We start from the raw sequence: 15,803 nt of genomic DNA, 5'->3' as shown, positions 1-15,803 counted from the left end.
AACCTGCACTCCAGCTAAACTATAAGCTTGTTTCCAATAAAGTCTACTTCATAAATAAGAATGGATAACTACACCAGATATACAGATGTCAACACAGGGACACAGGAGACATGAAGAAGCAAGGTAGCATGATGCCTTCAAAAAAACAATGCAATCCTCCAGAATTAGATCCTGAACTGAAGGAAATCTATGAAATTACAGATATAGAATTCAATATAATAACTGTAAGCAAAACTCAATGAGATGCAAGAGAATAGAGGTAAAGAAATGAGAAATCAATGAGTAATATAAATGAAAATAAATAGCAACTCATAGAACCAAATAGAAATTTTGGAGATGAAATTTTCAATCACAGAAATGAAAAATATGACTGAGAACTTCATCAGCTGAATAGACCAAGTGGAGGCAAGAATTTCCAAACTCGAGGACAATGGTTTTGAAATAATCCAATCAGATAAAAATAGAGAGAAAACAAATCAAAGGAAGGAAGTCTACATGAAACAAGTGATAGTATTAAATGACCAAATATTTGTATTATAGGTATTCCTAAAGAAGAGAAAAGGAAAAAGATGTTGAGAAATCGCAAAATGAAATAATAGTTGAAAATTTCCCAGGTTTTGAAAAAGACATAGATATCCAGATACAAGCCCAAAGAACCCCAAGCAGACTCAACAAAAAAGATCTTCTTCAAGGCATATTGTAGTCAAATCGTGAGAAGTTAAAGACAAGGAGAGAATTCTAAAGACAGCAAGAGAAAAATGTCAAATTACATATAAAGGAAAACCAATCAGATGAACACTGACTTCTCAGTGGAAACCCTATAGTCCAGGAAAGAATGGGAAGATATATTCAACGTCTTAAAAGAAAAGAATTTCCAAGCAAGAATATTATATCTGGTAAAACTATCCTTTAAAAGTGAAGACGAGGGACTGGCATTGTAGTGCAGTAGGTTAAAGTCCCAGCCTGCAGTGCCGATATCACATATGGACGGCAGTTTGAGTCCCAGCTGCTTCACTTCCAATCCAGCTCCCCGCTAATTCTCCTGGAAAAATAGCAGAAGATAGCCTAAGTTTTTGGGCCCCTGCCACACACAGGGGAGACCCAGAAGAAGCACCTGGCTCTTGGCTTCAGTCTGGCCCAGCCCTGGTGGTTGCAGCCAAATGGGGAGCGAACCAGCAGATAGAAGAATTCTCTCTGCCTCTACCTCTCTCTGTAACTCTGCCTTTCAAATAAATAAAATAAATCTTATTTTAAAAGTGAAGGAAAAATAAGATAGCTTCTGGATAAGCAAAAACAGAGAATTCACCACTACCAGATCAGCTTTACAAAAAATTCTGAAAAGCACCCTGCATTAGAAGTCAACACAAAGACACATGACACCACCAAATTTACTAAGAGATCAAGTAGAATCAGTACCCAATCAAAAAATGACAAGTCATAGGCCTTATCCATAAATACCAAGCTTGAATATAAATGGATTAAATTCTCTAATTAAAACACTTACATTGGCTAAATGGATTAAAAAAAAAACAAAGCACCCATAATATGCTTCCTACAAGAAACTGACTTCAAAAACAAAGGTAAACACAGATTGAAAGTGGAGAGAAATAAGAGATGCCAGGCAAATGGAAACAAAAAAATAAGCAGGAAAAGTTTTCATCATATCAGATAAAACAATTTAAATCAAAAACTCTAAGGCCGGCGCCGCGGCTCACTAGGCTAATCCTCTGCCTTGCGAAGCCGGCACACCGGGTTCTAGTCCCGGTCGGGGCACCGATCCTGTCCCGGTTGCCCCTCTTCCAGGCCAGCTCTCTGCTGTGGCCAGGGAGTGCAGTGGAGGATGGCCCAAGTGCTTGGGCCCTGCACCCCATGGGAGACCAGGAGAAGCACCTGGCTACTGCCATCGGATCAGCGCGGTGCGCCGGCCGCAGCACGCTACCGCGGCAGCCATTGGAGGGTGAACCAACGGCAAAAGGAAGACCTTTCTCTCTGTCTCTCTCTCACTGTCCACTCTGCCTGTCAAAAATAAAAAAAAAAATAAAAATAAATAAAAAAAAACTCTAAAAAGATATAAAGAAGGACATTACATTTTGATAAAAAGCTCAATTCAGCAAGATCAACAATTATAAATATATATGCACCCAACATGAGATCACGAAAAAATACACAGGAAATAATATTAAACCTAAAGGGAGAGATAGACTATGAAATGATAAAAGTAGGTGACTTCGACACCTCACTCTCATCAATGGACAGATCATCCAGACAGAAAATCAATAAAGACACATCTGAGTTGAAATATACTATCAAGCACATGGACCTAACAGACATTTACAGGAAATTTCACATGATAGATATAGTACACACATTCTTCTCATTAAGACATGGCATATTTTCTGGGATAGACCACATATTAGGCCAAAAAATCAAGTCTCAGCTAATTTTAAAAGGCTGAAATCAGACCATATATCTTCTCAGACCATAAAAGAAGAAAACTAGAAATCAACAAGAAGAACAATAATACACTCATAAATAAAGAGAAATTAAACATGATAGTGCCAGTGCCGTGGCGCAGGTTAATCCTCTGCCTGCAGCACCAACATCCCATATGGGCGCTGGTTCTAGTCCCAGCTGCTCTTCTTCCAAAAAAGCTCTCTGCTGTAGCCTGGAAAAGCAATAAAAGATGGCCAAAGTCCTTGGACCCCTGCACCCACATGGGAGACCGGGAAGAAGCACTTGGCTCCTGGCTTCAGGTCGGCGCAGTTCTGGCCATTGTGGCCATTTGGAGAGTGAACCAACAGACAGAAGACCTTTCTCTCTGTCTCTCCTCTCACTGTCTGTAACTCTACTTCTCAAATAAATAAATACAAATTCTTAAAAGAAAAATTAAACATGCTATTGAATGATAAATGGGTCACTGAGGAAATTAAACAAGAAATGAAAAACTTTCTTGAAATAAATGAAAATACAAAATATCAAAACCCATGGGATACAGCAAAACAGCAATAACAGGGAAGTTTATTATTAAATATTTCAAGATCAACAAGGTTAATATTGACAGATGAGATCTAAAACTCATCATTTTGTTGAATGGATATTGAATCTACCTGAACTATTAGTAAATTTGGTGCTGTCATATGTTCTTGTGTTTACTTCAAATGCAAGGAGTTCTTCAGAATTTTTTGTAAAGCTGGTCTGGTGGTAGTAAATTCTCAAAGTTTTTGCTTATCTCGAAGTTATTGTCATTAAGTGTTTACATTTTAAGAGAGAGAGAGAAATGTCTAAAATGACAGATTCAACAATGCATCTTGAAGATGTAGAAAAATAAAAACAGAAATTTCTCAATTTGATGCAATCCCAAATGTTAATTTTTGCTTTGACTGCCTGTGCTTCTGGAGTCTTTTCCAAGAAGTCTTTACCAGTACCTATATCTTGCAGGGTTTCTCCAATGTTCTCTAATAATTTGATGGTGTCAGGTCATAGATTTAAGTCTTTAATCCATGTTGAGTGGATTGTTGTATAAGGTGAAAGGTAGGGGTCTTGCTTCATGATTCTGCACGTGGAAATCCAATTTTCTCAGCACCATTTATTAAATAGACTGTCCTTACTCCAGAGATTGGTTTTGGATCCTTGATCAAATATAAGTTGGCTGTAGATGTTTGGATTCATTTCTGGTGTTTCTATTCTGTTCCATTGGTCTATCCATCTGTTTCTGTACCAGTACCATGCTGTTTTGATAACAACTGCCCTGTAGAATGTCCTGAAATCTGGTATTGTGATGCCTCTGGCTTTGTTTTTGTTGTACAAGATTGCTTTGGCTATTTGAGGTCTCCTGTGTCTCCATATGAATTTCAGCATCATTTTTTCCAGATCTGAGAAGAATGCCTTTGGTATTTTGATTGGTATTGTATTGACTCTATAAATTGCTTTTGGGAGATTGGACATTTTGATGATATTTATTCTTCCAATTCATGAGAATGGAAGATTTTTCCATTTTTTGGTATCCTCTTCTATTGCTTTCTTTAAGGTTTTGTAATTTTCATCATAGAGATCTTTAATATCCTTAGTTAAGTTTATTCCAAGGTATTTGATTGTTTTTGTAGCTATTGTGAATGGGATTGATCTTAGAAGTTCTTCCTCAGCCATGGCATTGCCTGTGTATACAAAGGCTGTTGATTTTTGTGCATTGATTTTATATCCTGCTACTTTGCCAAACTCTTCTATGAGTTCCAATAGTCTCTTAGTAGAGTTCTTTGGATCCCCTAAATAAAGAATCGTATCATCTGCAAAGAGGGATAGTTTGAGTTCTTCCTTCCCAATTTGTATCCCTTTAATTTCTTTTTCTTGCCTAATAGCTCTGGGTAAAACTTAATGTGAAGAGGCAACCAACAGAATGGGAAAAAATATTTGCAAACTATACTACAGATAAAGGGTTGATAACCAGAATCTGCAAAGAAATCAAGAAACTCCACAGCATCAAAACAAACAACCCATTTAAGAGATGGGCCAAGCACCTCAATAGACATCTTTCCAAAGAGGAAATCCAAATGGCCAACAGACACATGAAAAAATGTTCAAGATCATTAGCAATCAGGGAAATGCAAATCAAAACCACAATGAGGTTTCACCTCACCCCGGTTAGAATGGCTCACATTCAGAAATCTACCAACAATAGATGCTGGAGAGGATGTGGGGAAAAAGGGACACTAACCCAATGTTGGTGGGAATGCAAACTGGTTAAGCCACTATGGAAGTCAGTCTGGAGATTCCTCAGAAACCTGAATATAACCCTACCATTCAACCCCGCCATCCCATTCCTTGGAATTTACCCAAAGGAAATTAAATTGGAAAACAAAAAAGCTGTCTGCACATTAATGTTTATTGCAGCTCAATTCACAATAGCTAAGACCTGGAACCAACCCAAATGCCCATCAACAGTAGACTGGATAAAGAAATTATGGGACATGTACTCTATAGAGTACTATACTATACATTGTTTCAAAAACAATGAAATCTGGTCATCTGCAACAAAATGGAGGAATCTGGAAAACATTATGCTGAGTGAATTAAGCCAGTCCCAAAGAGACAAATATCATTTGTTTTCCCTGATTTGCGACAACTGAGCACCAAAGGGGAAACCTGTTGAAGTGAAATGGACACTGTAAGAAACAGTGACTTAATCAGCCCTTGTCCTGACTGTTGATGTACAATGTAATACATTACCCCTTTAGTATTTTTTTGTTCTAGTACTAGTGGTTGAACTCTGTAATCAACACACAATTATTCTTAGGTGTTTAAATTTTAACAGAACAGTGATCCCTGTTAAATATAAGAGTGGGAATAAGAGAGGGAGGAGAGGTACAATTGGGGACATGCTCAATCGGACTTGCCCCAAATGGTGGAGTTAGAAACGTGCCAGGGGATTCCAATACAATCCCATCAAGGTGGCATGTACCAATGCCATCTCACCAGTCCAAGTGATAATCTTCAGTTCACAATTAATCACACTGATAGGTCTAAGAATCAAAGGGATCATACAAACAAGACTAGTGTCTGCTAGTTCTAACTGATAGAATCAAAAAGGGAGAGAATGATCCATCATGGGAAGCGCAATACACAGCAGACTCATAGAATGGCACTCTGGCCTCAGATTCAGCCCTTAAGGCATTCGGATCTGGCTCAAGAGCCCATGAGAGTATTTTAGGCATAGAAAGCCAAGACACTCTGGGGGGGAAAAAAAAAGAAGAATACCTAAATGAAAGATCTCTGCGAGTGAGATCCCATTGGAAAGAATGGGGCTATCAAAGAAGGAGGTACCTTTCTCTGAAGGGAGGAGAGAACTTCCACTTTGACTATGACCCTGTTGGAATAAGATCGAAGTCAGCGAACTCAAAAGGTTTCCATAGCCTTGGCAACTCATGACTAGAGCCTAGGGAGATTACTACGCCATAAACAATAGTGTCAAATTGTTAAGTCAACAAAAGGAGTCACTGTGTACTTACGTGTCATGTGGGATCTGTCCTTAATGTGTTGTCCAATGTGAAGTAATGCTATAACTAGTACTGAAACAGTATTTTACACTTTGTGTTTCTGTGTGGGTGCAAACTGATGAAATCTTTACTTAGTATATACTAAATTGATCTTCTGTATATAAAGATAATTGAAAATGAATCTTGATGTGAATGGAATGGGAGAGGGAGTGGGAGATGGGAGGGGTGCGAGTGGGAGGGAAATTATGTGGGGAAAGCCATTGTAATCCATAAACTGTACTTTGCAAATTTATATTTACTAAATAAAAAAATTAAAAAGAAGCAATAAAATCCTGTACTTTGCAACAAAATGAATTCAACTGGAAACCAATATACTTAGTGAAATAAGTATTTAATAAATTTGTAAAAAAAAAAAAAAAAGAAACCAAACCCAAAATCGGCTGGAAGCAAATAATAAAAATAATCACAACAGAAGATGAACAAAACAAAAAGTTGGTTTTTTGAGAACATAAACAAAATAGATAAACCTTTAGCCACACTGACAAAAGAAAAAACTCATATAAGTAAAATTAGAGATGAAAAAGAAGACATTAAAACTGACACCACTAAAATAAAAAAGGATCATAAAAAAATGAAGAACCATATTCTGATAAATTGCAAAATTTCAAACAAATGGATAAATTTTGGATATATACAATCTACCAAGATTAAATCAAGAAGATATACACAATCAAAACAGATCAATAAGAAGCTATGAAACTGAAGCAGTAATCAAGTCTTTCATCAAGGAAAAGTCCAGGACCTAAAGTTTTTCTACTGAATTCTACAAAACATCCAAAGAGGAACTAACTAAAAACTTTTCAAACTGTTGCAAAATATTGAACAAGATAGAACTCTGCCAAAATTTTTATGAAGCCAGCATCACTCTCATATCAAAACCAGATGTGGCACACAAAAAACTTACAGACCTATACACTTAATGAACATAGAAGCAAAGATTCTCAACAAAATAGCAAATCAAATCCAAAGCCAAATAAAAAGATCATATATCACGATCAAGGGCTAGAAATACAAGGATGGTTCAACATTTGCAAAAAACTAAATATCATAAATCACATCAATAGAATGAAGAACAAGAACCACATGGTCATCTCAATAGATTCAGAGAAAGCATCTGATAATATTCAACATCCCTTAGTGATAAAAATGTTCTATACGTTAGGTATAGAAAGAATACTCCCCAAAATAATAAAGACTTAATACAACAAATCAACAAACAATATCATATTAAATGGGGAAAAGCTGAAAGCATTTCCCTTCAGATCTGAATCAAGACAAGGATGTCCACTTTCACCACTATATTCAATGTAGTACTGGAAGTTTTAGCAAGTCAATTAGGGAGGAGAAAGAAATAAAGGGCATCAAAACTGGAAAATAGTAAGTCAAGTCATCCGTGTTTGCAGATGACGTGATATTGTACATGCAAAACCCTAAACACTCCACCAAAAAACTGTTAGAATTGACAAACCAATTGAGTAAAGTTACAGCTTAAAAAATAGGCATACAATAAAGTAGCTTTTTGATATACTAACAATTAATTCACTGAAACAGAAATCAAGAAAGAAATCACAATCACAATAGCCACCAAAAAAACCCAAATATTTATGAATAAATTTAACCAAAAATGTTAAAGATCTCTACAATGAAAACTATCAAACAGTTATGAAAAAATCATCAAGGACACTCACAGAAAAGGAAAGATATTCCTTGCTCATGGATTGGAAGAATCAATATCATTAAATGTCTATTCTATCTAAAGCAATTTATAGATAATGCAATTCCTATCAAAATACCCATGACATTCTTTACAGAATTAGATTAAGCAATCCTAAAATTCATATGTAATCACAAAAGACTCCAAATAGCTGAAGCAATCCTGTTCAAGAAAAATCAAGCCAGATGCATAACAATACCTGACTTCAAGGAGTAGAGATTCTTTCTGAGTTCCTAGTTTACTGTGAAGCAAATTAGGTATCCCATCCTTCTTATGGCTCTTTTTATCATGAGCAAGCCAGACAGAATAAAAGATTGCAAATCAGCTCTTTTGATGAGTTTTGTCCTACCTTGTAACTGAATGTCAAGTTTTTTCTTCCCCAAAACTGTGCTATAAAACCCCAGTACCACCAGCCCCTTCAGGCTGTGCCTCTTTGGAGTCTCCCTCTATGCCACTCTGGCTGGCTGGAAGTCTCCAACTCTAATAAATCTTGCTTTTAAATTAAAAAAAAAAAAAAAACACATTACAAAGCTATACAAATTAAAACAGCATGGTACTGGACTAAAAACTTATATGTGTTTCAGTGAAACAGAATAGAGAGCCCATAAATTAATCCACATACATAGAGCCAACTGATTTTTTTAACAAAAGTGCTCAGATTATACAGTGGAATAAGGATATTTTCTTCAAAAAATAGTGGTGGTAAAACTGGACATATATAATGAACTTAGATTCATACATCTCACCATATACAAAAGTCAACTCAAGATGGATCAAAGGGGACTGGCACCGTGACATAGTAAGGTACCTGTGGTGCCAGCATCCCGTACAAACACTGGTTTGTGTCCTGGCTGCTCCTCTTTCCATCCAGCTCTCTACTGATGGCCTGGAAAAACAGCGGAAGATGGACCAAGTGCTTGGGCCCCAGCACCCATGTGGAAGACCTGACTCAGTTTAACAAAACCTCAGAGGACTCTAAGTGGCTCAGCTGGGTCACATGACCACCTCACTGAATCAGGGGATAGAATACCATGACTCCGTTGGGTCAAGTGTTCATTCTGAGGTAATTGCAGAGAGTAAGGATAACAAAAGAGTCCACTCAATATACATATAAAGTATTTCCATAAATGAGGAGGCATGCTTTTTGCAAAGGAAATGATTGTTGACTAAGAAACAAAACAATACACCAACTATACTTCTCTCTCTGAACCAAAGCTCCTATCTCAATACTTGAGGATGCAGGATCTGGATGGAGAATGAACGGTTGAAAAGTAAGAGGTATGTGCCAGCACTGTGGCACAATATGCTAAGCCTCCGCTGTGGTGCTGCCATCCAATAGGGCGTCACTTCATGTCCCAGCTGCTCCTCTTCAGACCCAGCTCTCTGCTTAGGGCCTGAGAAAGCAGTGGAAGATGGCCCATGTGCTTAGGTCCCCACATCCACACGGGAGTCCCAGAGGAGGCTCCTGGCTCCTGGCTTTGGATCGGCCCAGCTCCAGCTACTGCAGCCTTATGGGGAGTAAATCAGAGGCTAGAAGACTTTTCTGTCTCTCCCTCTCCCTGTCTGTAGCTCTGCCTCAAATAAATAAATAAAATCATTGTGCTTTTTAAGTAAGTGGCAGTTATTTAGAAAATATTTACATGAACTTACTAATGTTTACTGGGGTCTACCTCAGTTCTGATGCTAAGTAAAAGAGAAAAAACTTTTGGGGCTGGCATTGTGGTGTAGTAAGTTAAGCTACAGTTGGCAACACTGGCATCCCATATGGGTGCCAGTTCAAGTCCCAGCTGCTTCACTTCTGATACAGCTCCCTGTTAATGTGCATGGGAAAGCAGTGGAAAGTAACCCAAGTCCTTGGTCCCCACACCCTCATGGGAGACCCGGATGAAGCTCCTGGCTCCTGGCTTTGGCCTGGCCCAACCCTAACCATTACAGCTATTTGGGGGGTGTGCCAGGGGATGGAAGATTTCTCTCTCTCTTTCTGCCTCTTCTGCTATCTCTACTTCTCTCAAACTCCGCCTTTCAAATTAACAAATAAATCTTAAAAAAGGAAAAATGTCTTAAGAAATTATAGATTTTTAGAGAATTCAAGAGTTCTAAGAAGGGGGTAATTTTTGAGCATTTTACAGTGAACAACAATAAATTTTATGAGAACTATATTAAAATCTGACTCATAATTCAAATCAAGAGTAGGCTATTCAGAAATAAATAAAGATAGAATAAAAAAGCTTTCTCAAAGATGAATCAGAGACTAGGTACAAGGGGAAACTGAATTAATGAAGTAGAAACTTAGCAGCAACATTCTTCTTAAACTTGAAAAAAAATAATAAAATGAAAATTATAGAAGAACATCAGAAAAACAAGATGCATCTAGGAGATTGAATAATAGTAGCTTTAGATGCAGGGAGAAAAACATACTAGAGCAACTTAAAGAAAAAAGGAAATTTTCTCAGACTAACCCAATACTAAACAATATTCATGAAATAAAATCATGAAATTCATGAAATCAGACTCATAAGTACATACAGCATTGTGGAATGGCTAAATTGCAAGAATAAATAAATTTCACAAACATGCAGGAGTATTAAAAGCTTCTAAGAAGAAAACATCAGTGGATTTTCTCACCCATATACAAACTTTGTTTTAGTGATAAGAAAAAAAATTGTATACATCCACCAAATATTTATTAAATTCCTACTGTATGCTGTTTGGTGGCTAGAAATACAGCACTGAATAAAAAAGGTACAACATCTGCTATGTATTCTAATGGTATGAAATGATTCCATGGGCAGAATAGAGAACCTTGCTCAGATCATTTATGTCTAGAAGCAAAAATTTTAATCTCACCATATTCAAGAGATGATACTCATTTCATTTCCTTTTGTGGTATCTACTGTATCAGTAGATACAAGGGGATCAATTGCTTGGAGCTTCACCAAAACATCACCCTCAGCAGGAACTGCTTAGAGGAGAGCTTTATTAATTGTGACAAGGAAGACATTGGGGAGATGTAGTTCCAGAAAAGAAACTGCTTTCCTGAGAAGCAGTTGCTAGGGCTTTTACAGAAAGGGTTGGGGTATGTTCAGGACAGAGAAAAGGGGTAGGAGGAGGGCCCTTCCAAGTTGCAGTATATGTCTTCAAACCTTCTATGTCCAAAACATCTGCCTCAAACCGATTTCTTACAGTCATATGCTTCCTTGTTTGTGGTGGTCTGGCCCTCTCTGAGTACCATATCACCAGTTTCTCTTGAACATCTTCTGAAAAACAAGCTCCAGACAGTAAACTACTTCAGATTCTCTGCCCATGCACCAGTGCCCCACTGTTGCCCAAATATGTGCCCTTGGTTACAGGTTCAGATGTAAGAGTGAATTGCCAGAGGCTCATATTTCTTTCATAAAAACTTCCACACCTAGGCAGTAACTGGATGTTATAGCAGCTGAGCTTCACTAAATCTCCTGAGATCTAGGTTCCTCCACACCGAGGAACATACCATCCCCCTCAACACAGTTTTAGGAAATCACAGGAATTAGCACTTTAACAATATTCCAGGTGATTCTAACACAGGTGGTCGGTAATTCATGTTGAGAAATCTTGATATAGAGGAAAGAGTAAAGGGGTGATAAAGTGACTCCCAAAAATTAGTGATGAAAGAAATGAAAAAAACTTCTAATATTTATTCAATCAATAAGTAATTGCTAAGAGTAGAGACATGCGAAGTCATCTTAAAGAAACCCAAATCTAGGGCCAGGGCTGTGGTGTAGTGGATTAAGCCTCTGCCTGTAGTGCTGGCATCCCATAGTTGTACCAGTTCACATCCCAGCTGCTCCACTTCCCATCCAGCTTCTTGCTAATGTGCCTAGCAAAGCAGTAGAAGATGGCCCAAGTGCTTGGGTTTCTATACCCACACAGGAGACTCAGAAGAATCTCCCGGCTCCTGGTTTCAGCCTGGCCCAGCCCCGGCTGATGTGGCCATTTTGGGAGTGAACCAGCTGATGGAAGTCTGCTCGCTCACGCGCTCTCTCTCTCTCTGCCTTTCAAGTAAATAAAATAAATCGTTAAAAAAAAAAAAAAAAACAGATCTCCCATGTTTGACCATATTTTTCTTTTAGATATGTTCATTATTAAAGAAACTGTCCATGTGAAACTGGACTGTGCAAAATGTATCCACAGCGTGGAAGCACAAAGCGCTTAAAACAGTCTCAGCTTTCCCTAGGCAACACCTAGATTGTGCCTCGTGCCTTTTTAGAAATTCTCCTGCCATTCTGTGCTATGTCTGCAGTTACTTTTATTGTTAACCTTAAAAACGTCTCAGAAGATAGTTTGTAATTTTTATTTACCATTCCTGTCAGGGTATATATCACTGATAATGTGAGTAATAATATTAAGCAGTGGCTACTCTGAAAAGGCCAAGAAAAAAAGAAAAATCTCCAGATTTTAAAAAACGGCTGGCACCATTTTGTAACACCTACCATTCTACTAATGTTCTTTAACGTAAAAATTGGGTTAATTTGAAAAGCCCATCTACCAAGGGCTTTTCAAAAATACCACCCACTGGTACTACTAGGAAAATAGACCTATAGAATTAGCCGTTTTGTATAGCAGTTAAGACACTGCTTGGGCCACCTGCATCCTATATCTGAGTGCCTGGGTTTCAGTCCTGGTTCTGCTTCCAATTCCAGCTTCCAGCTAATGTGCACCCTGGGAGACAATAGGTAATAGCTCAAGTCGTTGGGTCCCTGCCACCCAAGTGGAAGACCCAGACTGTTTGATGCTCCTGCCTTCCACCTGGCCCATCCTTAGCTGCTGCAGACATTTGGGATGTGAATCAACAGTTAGAAGATATTTGTGTCTTTTAAATGATTATGTGCATTTATTTTTTAAGAAAACTAGTTATTTCTCAACCTATATTATCCAAGTTTCACGGTTTAGGAAAACTCCATATACCATTAATATTTCCCCTTACCTCTTTTCAGTAAATTCTATCCTCTCAAACTGCTGTTAAATTTCCAAATGAAATCTTCCACAGCTTCAAATCAGTTAATCAACGCCTCACTCTGCTGTACTGAAGGATTCCTAGCACCCAACAGTTTCAGACAGGTGTCAGTGTTTAAGGCCACTCAAAACTTTGGGAAAGTCTCTTCAACACCTCAGAACCTATCTTAATTTCTGTCAATTGAAAAATGATATCTCCTTGCAGATATATTTTCTAAAATTCCAGTGAAATTCTGAGTGCAGAATTTTGACTTACACACATCCCAAAGAGATGGATGTTGTAATGTAGCAGGGTAAGCCCTACTTGGGACACCCACATTCCATACCCCATATCCAAGTGTTGGTTCCAGTCCCTTCTCCTCTGCCTCCCAGCTGGCTTCCTGACAAAACATCCTGAGAAGCAGCAGATCATAGTCTAGTGGCTAGACCCCTGCCACCCTCCTGAGAGACAAAGATGTTGGTCCTGGCTCCCGGCTCCAGCCTAGCCCCACTACGGGCCGCTGCAGGCATTTAGGAAGTGAACCAGCGGGTGGAAGATGATCTCTCTTTCTCTCTCTCTCTCCCTGTCTACCCTTCAAGTAGATGGAAATAAATTAAAAAATAAACGGAAACTCCTTCAAAATAAGCACAACCCGAATCTCATAAAGGGAAGACGGAAGATTTTCTTAAGGGAAACAATTTGGCAAGTTTTACACACCCTGCTCCACATCCTACGTCGTATGCATTATGCAAAACTACTTAACGCGATATTTACCAAGCGAATGAGGGTTCTGAACCTACATTTTTGCAGAGAACAGAATCATGGCCTCTGGCAAGATGCACGCAGGACAGCGACGCCAACACACTCCTGAAGCTTTTACTAGAACCACGGGGCACTGTCTGAAGCAAGCCGTGGCCCTGGAGTGTCAAGCTTCAGAGGCTAACACTGCAGAAGTTCCTGGAGGGTCACAGGGAGTCACTGTTAGCTCTCTTTCCAAATTCTCTCAAACCAGAGGCTGGGCCTGGAACTTAACAGCCTCACCCCTTCAGAGCACGGAAACAACTTCGCCCCGCTGCCGACCACCAGAGGGAGAAGGAGCGCCACGGAAGCCGGCTGAGGCTCCCGGGCCGCCCGGGGAGCGCCAGCCCGAGGCCGCCAGGCAGCCCGGGGTCTCCCAGGCCCCCGCTGGCGCCGGCGCCGGCGCTGGCGCGGGCAGCGCGACATCGACACGTGACCGGCGGCGCGGCCAATCAGCGCTGCCCTCGGAGGTATTCAAATCGGCGGCGGGGCGGACGGTTGTGGGCCGGCTGGCGGGGGCTGCGGCGGCTTCTGGGCCGTGAGCTTTCCCCTCCGCAGCCATGGACCGCCGCAGGCGCTGACAGACCCATGGAGAGTCGCAGTGTGCCTCCAGGGCCGTATCGGGCCACCAAGCTGGTAAGGCAGCGCGGAACGACCAGAACGGCCGTTACGGGAGACCCCTCGTGGTTTGATCCTGGGGGAAAGCCGGGCTCCGCGGCCGGTCCGTGGGTCGGCTGGAAAGGAGGGCGGGGGGATTAACTGGTGTCGCCGTCACTGCTGGCCGCACCTCGACCCCGGCTTTGAGGGCCTGGGCCTCTGCTCCCAGTATTCCGGGACTTTTTTTTGGGTCCACAGGGACTCGCTCCCCCGGAAGGCCAAATCCTATTATGGTTAAGTGGATATTTAAAGTGATGCGTCATACAGTGCCTGCAAGACACTGCTCTTGAAATGCAAGCCAGGGTGTTTCACAAAGTTCGTGGAAACCTCAAATTAAAGGTGCAAAACATTTTTGAAATCCGTGCATAATGTTTTTATGGTATGCATTTTACACGAACTTTTGGAAGACCCCTGATTTTTGCCCACCTGAAGGGATTTGCTGAGAGGCTAGTGTAACGTGAAGGTGTGTTGTGATGTCTAGAAGAACAAAAAGGTTAACCTTAGGGGAAGGACCTTCAGTGAGTGGTGGTGTTACTAGCCCCACTCTACCGGTGTGGACACTGACGCTCACAGAGTTTAAGTGACTCCCCTGAAGTCACATAAACAGCTAGAAGAGTTGAGATCTTCCCCATACGGATCCCGCTGCTCCAAGTTATTGATCCTAATTGTAAGGATGAAGGATAGAACTTAGTACAGGAAGGGAACCTTAATCAGGTGGGCACAGCACATTTAAAAATTCATTAAATTGATTTGTGTGTGTTGAATCATCCCTGTGTGTCACAGATAAATCGCACTTGGTCCAGGTGAATGTGATTTTTGATGTGTCCTTGGATTTGATTAGCTACTGCTTTGAGGATTTTTGCATCTCTTTATCAAGGATATTAGTCTAGAGTTCATCTTTGTTGTATCTTTTTCTAGTTTTTTAATTAAGGTGATGCTGGCCTCACAAAAGGATTTTGGAAGGATTCCCTCCTTCTCATCTGTTTTGAATAGTTTGAGAAGAATTGGAATTAGCTGTTCTTTAAAAGCTTGGTAAAATTCTACCACGAGGCCATCTGGTCCTGGGATTTTCTTTTGTGGGAGGGTCTTTATTACTGATTCAGTGTCTTGGTTATTAGTCTGTTTAGGTGTTCTATGTCTTCATGACTCGATTTTGGTAGACTGTATGAAAAATATATTCCTTTCTTCAAATTTTCCAGTTGTTTGGCATATACATGTTTGTAGTAATTCCTGATGCTTCTTATTATTTCTGTGGTATCCATTATGACGTCTCCTTTTTCATCTCTGATTTTATGAATTTGAGTCTTATCCCCTCCCTGTCTTTTTTGTTGTTATTAGTTGGGCCAAGTGGTGTATCGGTTTTCTTTATTTATTCAAAAAACCAGCTCTTCCTTTCATTTCATTGATCTTTTGTATTTTTTGTTTCAATATTGTTTATTTTCTCTCTAATTTTTTTATTTCTTTCCTCCTATTAATTTTGAGTTTAGTTTGTTCTTGTTTTTCTAGGTCCTTGAAATACACTGTTAGATCATTTGATTCCTTTACAATTTTTTGACATAGGCACTAATTGCTGTAAACTTTCCTCTTAACACTGCTTTTGCTGTATCACATA

General features: G+C 39.7%; 1 protein-coding gene and 1 long non-coding RNA gene across 5 annotated transcripts in view; one reads left to right on the top strand and one right to left on the bottom strand.

The window, feature by feature from the left end:
• LOC133760795 (uncharacterized) overlaps positions 1–13,862 on the bottom strand; it is a 207,499-nt gene extending 193,637 nt beyond the window's left edge. Inside the window, exon 1 of the long non-coding RNA XR_009866002.1 lies at positions 13,537–13,862. This is a non-coding gene — a long non-coding RNA (uncharacterized LOC133760795). The remainder of the gene's footprint in view (positions 1–13,536) is intronic.
• Positions 13,863–14,026: 164 nt separating this feature from the next.
• The window catches only part of DEPDC1 (DEP domain containing 1), a 28,732-nt gene continuing 26,955 nt past the window's right edge, over positions 14,027–15,803 (top strand). For all 4 annotated transcript variants that reach the window (XR_009865925.1, XM_062191523.1, XM_062191524.1 and 1 more), the window contains exon 1: positions 14,027–14,170. Coding sequence is in view for 2 of the 4 variants with exons in the window: in XM_062191523.1 (XP_062047507.1) it covers positions 14,123–14,170 (48 nt within the window). In the remaining 2 variants the exon portion in view is untranslated. The remainder of the gene's footprint in view (positions 14,171–15,803) is intronic.

The sequence above is a fragment of the Lepus europaeus genome, chromosome 5 (assembly GCF_033115175.1).
Source record: "Lepus europaeus isolate LE1 chromosome 5, mLepTim1.pri, whole genome shotgun sequence".
Classification (NCBI taxonomy): domain Eukaryota; kingdom Metazoa; phylum Chordata; class Mammalia; order Lagomorpha; family Leporidae; genus Lepus; species Lepus europaeus.
This window is presented reverse-complemented; position numbering and strand designations above follow the sequence as displayed.